The sequence below is a fragment of the Rutidosis leptorrhynchoides genome, chromosome 7, assembly GCF_046630445.1.
Source record: "Rutidosis leptorrhynchoides isolate AG116_Rl617_1_P2 chromosome 7, CSIRO_AGI_Rlap_v1, whole genome shotgun sequence".
Classification (NCBI taxonomy): Eukaryota; Viridiplantae; Streptophyta; class Magnoliopsida; order Asterales; family Asteraceae; genus Rutidosis; species Rutidosis leptorrhynchoides.
The window spans coordinates 168322689-168330631 of record NC_092339.1 but is presented as its reverse complement, the minus strand read 5'-3'; the positions used below and the strand labels follow the sequence as shown (position 1 = coordinate 168330631).

The 7943-nt window shown below is 32.0% G+C and overlaps 1 protein-coding gene across 1 annotated transcript; it reads right to left on the bottom strand.

Moving 5' to 3' along the window:
* Positions 1–626: 626 nt before the first annotated feature.
* Positions 627–1284, bottom strand: LOC139859773 (putative F-box protein At1g67623). The gene is made up of 2 exons (XM_071848547.1): positions 1089–1284; positions 627–1006 (listed from the first exon to the last, which is right to left on the bottom strand). Exons 1-2 carry the CDS (start codon positions 1282–1284, stop codon positions 627–629), a joined length of 576 nt encoding a protein of 191 aa, XP_071704648.1.
* Positions 1285–7943: the final 6659 nt, after the last annotated feature.

Below are 7943 nucleotides of genomic sequence, written 5' to 3'. Positions count from 1 at the left end.
CAAGATTAGTGTTCTAGTGACCAAAACACCTTTGGAAATGAAGAAGGCAACTATCCTAAGCATGTTTGAAGAGGTTTCATGAATTATAGATGCCCGGAAGTGGTCAAACATTTTTCGATCAAAAACCGGACAGAAGGTTTCTGCGGTCGACCCAAGGTCAGCCGTGGAGTCGACCGTGCATCCCTGATTTCACAAATCTAAAATTAAAACATAAATTGACATGGTATGTGAGCACGTGTCCAATAAAATGATAATAAAATTAAAACTAAAATTTACTTGTAAAATATTTTATAATAATTTATTAAGAGCCATTTTAGGAAATAAGGCTCAAAATATGGTCCAATTTTATAAACATATTATATATCTCGTTTATATATAATAGTCCAATTTTAGAAGTTATTATGGTTTATATATGATCAACATTATTTATCAATTAATTATTTTAGATGGTACTATTAATAAGATCAACATTACATGAGTTAAATTGATACAAAATAAGAAGGAAAAATGAAACATTTATACTAATATCATAATCGAGATTTATAATAATATTAGATGAGTAACTTTTATACAAAATAACAAAAGTTTTTTCACATAATAATAACACAAATCTAATTATACCTAAATCAATTTACAAAAAGTCCTAACTTATAAGCCCAAAAACACGACATACAGTCTGGTATGGTGAGTTCAAAGCCATGAACATGTGGGAAATAACCTTTGTGGCCGGATATAGGGCACATGGTTGCCAAGTCAGAAAAAGGATGGAGGTTCCTTATCCATAGTTTCCGTGACAAACCATAAACATTCATTCTGACAAAAATCACCAAATCCGACAATTGTGGAAATGTGGCATTAAGAATTTTTAAACCGATATCTTTTTCCTCTAAATCGTGAGAGGAAAACATGATCAAACCATAAACATAAAGTTCCTCTTTAAGTTTGCAGTTTGGAGCTTCTTCTAAATAACGAAGCCCTAAGTCAGCGTATACTCCATCAAAATAACCTAACAAACCCAAGCGAAAAATCGCATTAGGGTTTTTATTTATCATACACTGATGGAAAAGATAAACCTTCTTCCGGAATACCCCAAGCTAATATAGGCCACATATCTAAGGAAAGCCTTCGAAAAACTAAATAATGTTTGGATTGCTTACGAAAGGCTTTGCAAACCAATCTCGCAACCGACAACTGAGCCGATGATTCTTGACCTACTCTTGACAAGATTTCACCAAGTATGTCTTTAGGAAGAGCATCTACAATATTCCTTGAAACTTGATCCATTTTTCTATTATTTGAAAAAAGTTTAAAAAGGATGGAAAATGAAGTTGAGGTTTTTGTGTTAGGTATACTTGAGAGGTCTTGTAGCAGAAGAAAGTAGATCAGAAGAATGCAACTTGCTTTCTGACAAGTAAGGGTTTAAAGTAGATTTTGGGGGCTACTCAATCGACTTGGTAGGTTAACACGTATGCACTCCAATAAATGCACTATTTATAACTTTAATTTCCTTCTAAATTTAATTTTATAAAGGAATTTGGAAAGTCTAATTTTAATTATAATGGGAGTGGATTATGATAATCAAAAGAGGTCAATAACAATAAAAAAACCTCAATACAAAAAACATAAAGACAAAACACAATAAAAATTTAAACAAAATAAATTAGATTGTTCTCCATATCAAGGTGGATATGGAGACCAACAGAAATAGATATGGCAAAACATAATTGTGTAGTTTACATGTGAAATGTCCCGTTCTTATTGATTAAAAACGTTCCATATTAATTGATTTCGTTGCGAGGTTTTGACCTCTATATGAGACATTTTTCAAAGACTGCATTCATTTTTAAAACAAACCATAACCTTTATTTCATAAATAAAGGTTTAAAAAGCTTTATGTAGATTATCAAATAATGATAATCTAAAATATCCTGTTTACACACGACCATTACATAATGGTTTACAATACAAATATGTTACATCGAAATCAGTTTCTTGAATGCAGTTTTTACACAATATCATACAAACATGGACTCCAAATCTTGTCCTTATTTTAGTATGTAACAGCGGAAGCTCTTAGTATTCACCTGAGAATAAACATTCTTTAAACGTCAACAAAAATGTTGGTGAGTTATAGGTTTAACCTATATATATCAAATCGTAACAATAGACCACAAGATTTCATATTTCAATACACATCCCATACATAGAGATAAAAATCATTCATATGGTGAACACATGGTAACCGACATTAACAAGATGCATATATAAGAATATCCCCATCATTCCGGAACACCCTTCGGATATGATATAAATTTCGAAGTACTAAAGCATCCGGTACTTTGGATGGGGCTTGTTAGGCCCAATAGATCTATCTTTAGGATTCGCGTCAATTAGGGTGTCTGTTCCCTAATTCTTAGATTACCAGACTTACTAAAAAGGGGCATATTCGATTTCGATAATTCAACCATAGAATGTAGTTTCACGTACTTGTGTCTATTTTGTAAATCATTTATAAAACCTGCATGTATTCTCATCCCAAAAATATTAGATTTTAAAAGTGGGACTATAACTCACTTTCACAGATTTTTACTTCGTCGGGAAGTAAGACTTGGCCACTGGTTGATTCACGAACCTATAACAATAAGTACAAATATATAAAAGTATGTTCAAAATATATTTACAACACTTTTAATATATTTTAATGTTTTAAGTTTATTAAGTCAGCTGTCCTCGTTAGTAACCTACAACTAGTTGTCCACATTTAGATGTATAGAAATAAATCGATAAATATTATCTTGAATCAATCCACGACCCAGTGTATACGTATCTCAGTATTGATCACAGCTCAAACTATATATATTTTGGAATCAACCTCAACCCTGTATAGCTAACTCCAACATTCACATATAGAGTGTCTATGGTTGTTCCGAAATATATATAGATGTTTCGACATGATAGGTTGAAACATTGTATACGTGTCAATGGTATCTCAAGATTACATAATATACAATACAAGTTGATTAAGTTATGGTTGAAATAGATTTGTTACCAATTTTCACGTAGCTAAAATGAGAAAAATTATCCAATCTTGTTTTACCCATAACTTCTTCATTTTAAATCCGTTTTGAGTGAATCAAATTGCTATGGTTTTATATTGAACTCTATTTTATGAATCTAAACAGAAAAAGTATAGGTTTATAGTCGGAAAAATAAGTTACAAGTCGTTTTTGTAAAGGTAGTCATTTCAGTCGAAAGAACGACGTCTAGATGACCATTTTAGAAAACATACTTCCACTTTGAGTTTAACCATAATTTTTGGATATAGTTTCATGTTCATAATAAAAATCATTTTCCTAGAATAAAAACTTTTAAATCAAAGTTTATCATAGTTTTTAATTAACTAACCCAAAACAGCCCGCGGTGTTACTACGACGGCGTAAATCCGGTTTTACAGTGTTTTTCGTGTTTCCAGGTTTTAAATCATTAAGTTAGCATATCATATAGATATATAACATGTGTTTAGTTGATTTTAAAAGTCAAGTTAGAAGGATTAACTTTTATTTGCGAACAAGTTTAGAATTAACTAAACTATGTTCTAGTGATTACAAGTTTAAACCTTCGAATAAGATAGCTTTATATGTATGAATTGAATGATGTTATGAACATCATTATTACCTCAAGTTCCTTGGATAAACCTACTGGAAATGAGAAAAATAGATCTAGCTTCAAAGGATCCTTGGATGGCTTGAAAGTTCTTGAAGCAGAATCATGACACGAAAACAATTTCAAGTAAGATTTCCACTCGAAATAAGATTGTTATAGTTATAGAAATTGAATTAAAGTTTGAATATGATTATTACCTTGTATTAGAAATATAACCTACTGTAAGTAACAAAGGTTTCTTAATCTTGGATGATTACTTGGAATGGATTTAGAAAACTTGGAAGTAAACTTGCAATCTTGGAAGTATTCTTGATTTTATGAAACTAGAACTTTTGGAATTTATGAAGAACACTTAGAACTTGAAGATAGAACTTGAGAGAGATAAATTAGATGAAAAAAATTAAAGAATGAAAGTGTTTGTAGGTGTTTTTGGTCGTTGGTGTATGGATTAGATATAAAGGATATGTAATTTTGTTTTCATGTAAATAAGTCATGAATGATTACTCATATTTTTGTAATTTTATGAGATATTTCATGCTAGTTGCCAAATGATGGTTCCCACATGTGTTAGGTGACTCACATAGGCTGCTAAGAGCTGATCATTGGAGTGTATATACCAATAGTACATACATCTAAAAGATGTGTATTGTACGAGTACGAATACGGGTGCATACGAGTAGAATTGTTGATGAAACTGAACGAGGATGTAATTGTAAGCATTTTTGTTAAGTAGAAGTATTTTGATAAGTGTCTTGAAGTCTTTCAAAAGTGTATGAATACATATTAAAACACTACATGTATATACATTTTAACTGAGTCATTAAGTCATCGTTAGTCGTTACATGTAAATGTTGTTTTGAAACCTTTAGGTTAACGATCTTGTTGAATGTTGTAAACCCATTGTTTATTATAACAAATGAGATGTTAAATTGTTATATTATCATGATATTATGATATATAATATATCTTAGTATGATATATATACAGTTAAATGTCGTTACAACGATAATCGTTACATATATGTCTCGTTTCGAAATCATTAAGTTAGTAGTCTTATTTTTACATATGTATTTCATTGTTAATACACTTAATAATATATTTACTTATAATTTAACATAATTAACCAAGTGTATCAATATCTTAATATGATTCATATGTACCTAGTAAGACGTTGTTATAACGATAATCGTTATATATATCGTTTTCGAGTTTCTTAAATTAATAGTCTCATTTTTATGTATATAACTCATTGTTAAAATACCTAATGAGATACATACTTATAAAAAAATCATGTTAACTATATATATAAACATATATATGTCATCATATAGTTTTTACAAGTTTTAACGTTCGTGAATCACCGGTCAACTTGGGTGGTCAATTGTCTATATGAAACCTATTTCAATTAATCAAGTCTTAACAAGTTTGATTGCTTAACATGTTGGAAACACTTAATCATGTAAATAACAATTTCATTTAATATATATATAAACATGGAAAAGTTCGGGTCACTACAGTACCTACCCGTTAAATAAATTTCGTCCCGAAATTTTAAGCAGTTGGAGGTGTTGACGTATCTTCTGGAAATAAATGCGGGTATTTCTTCTTCATCTGATCTTCACGCTCCTAGGTGAACTCGGGTCCTCTACGAGCATTCCATCGAACCTTAACAATCGGTATCTTGTTTTGTTTAAGTCTCTTAACCTCACGATCCATTATTTCGACGGGTTCTTCAATGAATTGAAGTTTTTCATTTATTTGGATTTCGTCCAACGGAATAGTGAGATCTTCTTTAGCAAAACATTTCTTCAAATTTGAGACGTGGAAAGTGTTATGTACAGCCGCGAGTTGTTGAGGTAGCTCCAGTTGGTAAGCTACTGGTCCGACACGATCTATAATCTTGAATGGTCCAATGTACCTTGGATTTAGTTTCCCCCATTTACCAAATCGAACAACGCCTTTCCAAGGTGAAACCTTAAGCATGACCATTTCTCCAATTTCAAACTCTATATCTTTTCTTTTACTGTCCGCATAGCTCTTTTGTCGACTCTGGGCGGTCTTCAATCTTTGTTGAATTTGGATGATTTTCTCGGTAGTTTCTTGTATTATCTCCGAACCCGTAATCTGTCTATCCCCCACTTCACTCCAACAAATCGGAGACCTGCACTTTCTACCATAAAGTACTTCAAACGGCACCATCTCAATGCTTGAATGGTAGCTGTTGTTGTAGGAAAATTCTGCTAACGGTAGATGTCGATCCCAACTGTTTTCGAAATCAATAACACAAGCTCGTAGCATGTCTTTAAGCATTTGTATCTTCCTTTCGCTCTGCCCATCAGTTTGTGGATGATAGGCAGTACTCATGTCTAGACGAGTTCCCAATGCTTGCTGTAATGTCTGCCAGAATCTTGAAATAAATCTGCCATCCCTATCAGAGATAATAGAGATTGGTATTCCATGTCTGGAGACGACTTCCTTCAAATACAGTCGTGCTAACTTCTCCATCTTGTCATCTTCTTTTATTGGCAGGAAGTGTGCTGACTTGGTGAGACGATCAACTATTACCCAAATAGTATCATAACCACTTGCAGTCCTTGGCAATTTAGTATTGAAATCCATGGTAATGTTTTCCCATTTCCATTCCGGGATTTCAGGTTGTTGTAGTAGACCTGATGGTTTCTGATGTTCAGCTTTGACCTTAGAACACGCCAAACATTCTTCTACATATTTAGCAATATCGGTTTTCATACCTGGCCACCAAAAATTGAAGGTTTTTCCGTATGCCCAAGAGACATATTAAATTAATGTGGCTAATATGTTATGATCCAAGTCGGGTCATACCCAATGACAAGCTTACCGACACCTTAATCGTATTTAATCTTAATGAATGGATCATTAAATGAATACGCGACACTTGGATTTTAGAAAATCGGTTTTCTAAAATATTATTACTTGAGATAAATTATTTGGATAATTTATATGATGAGGATTTAATTATTTATAGGTTTTAAATAATTAAGATGTGTTATATTTTATAAAATGGTTTATAAAAGGGAATTAACTTAACAAAACATGGGTTTTTATTACATGTATGTATAAATAACATGTTAAATAAAAAAATTAAAAAAAAACCCTCTTGACCACCCATGGGTGGACGGTTTTTTGGTGTCCCAAGACACTAAACCCATGCTTGGTTTTGTTGATTTTAAGATGGCACAAGTCCTTAAGAGAGCATGCTTGTATCTTGAACTATGGAGAGACTTATACATGCATTCAAACAAGAATAAGGCACAAGTAATATCAAAACTCTCTCCTTCTCTTTGTACAGCCTGCTGGCCGAATTATTTGGGAGAGAAAGGAAGGGTTTAAGCTTGTTAATCTTGCTCTTTTATGTGTCAAAAATCCTAACTAATTAAAGGAAGGTGTTGGTGTTTGATTGCTTGGGGTATCACTTGCTTGAGGCTTCAAGTTAGAGGCTTTATTCCATCATCTTTATCATCCATATTGCTGTCCAAATTCAGCTCCTAACTCATCTTAGAGGAGGTATAATCTTCTTCCTTCTTTGTTATATGTAAGCATTATTTCATAACTTGATAACTATATGGAATTCAATTAAAAATGGTTATGCATATAAACTTATTTTCTTACTAATTGTGCTTCCGCTTGTTATAACTAAAACGAATTGGTTTCATGATTCTATTAACATCAAGAAACTTGTTATTATGTTGAATTCCATCAATGGTATCTAGAGCCGAAGTTGTTGAAATATGCTTCAATATGGTCTTTAAACCCACTATTTTTGCATTCCATTCACATGCATGAATATGGAATGTAAAAATGTTCGGGTTTGGGTGGGTTTGTAATGGTGGCCGAATTCTTGGAGGTTCCAAGAGGGTTTGGAACTTGCAAATTGGTCAATTTTGTTCATATGTTGTTGTTCACAATCATAGCCTAGACCTTATGGTTGAATGAATGTTTGTTTGGTTGATTTGTTAATTTCAATATGGTTGTAATATTCATTCAATTTGGTTTGTAATAATATTTATTCATTTGGTTATGTAATTTATTTTATATTTGGCATATAAAATAGATTAGGTTGTATTTTCATTTTTTAGACAAAATGTATTAGGATATATTTTGTAACAAGATGAAGATGCATGAAGATCACAAGGAAGAACTCAAGAAGCATGTGGAAGCAAGGTTTAGTGGGAGGTTAAAACCTCTTACTTTGTGTTTGTCCCATTACCCGGTGGCATTTTGTTTTTGGCTAAACAAAATGT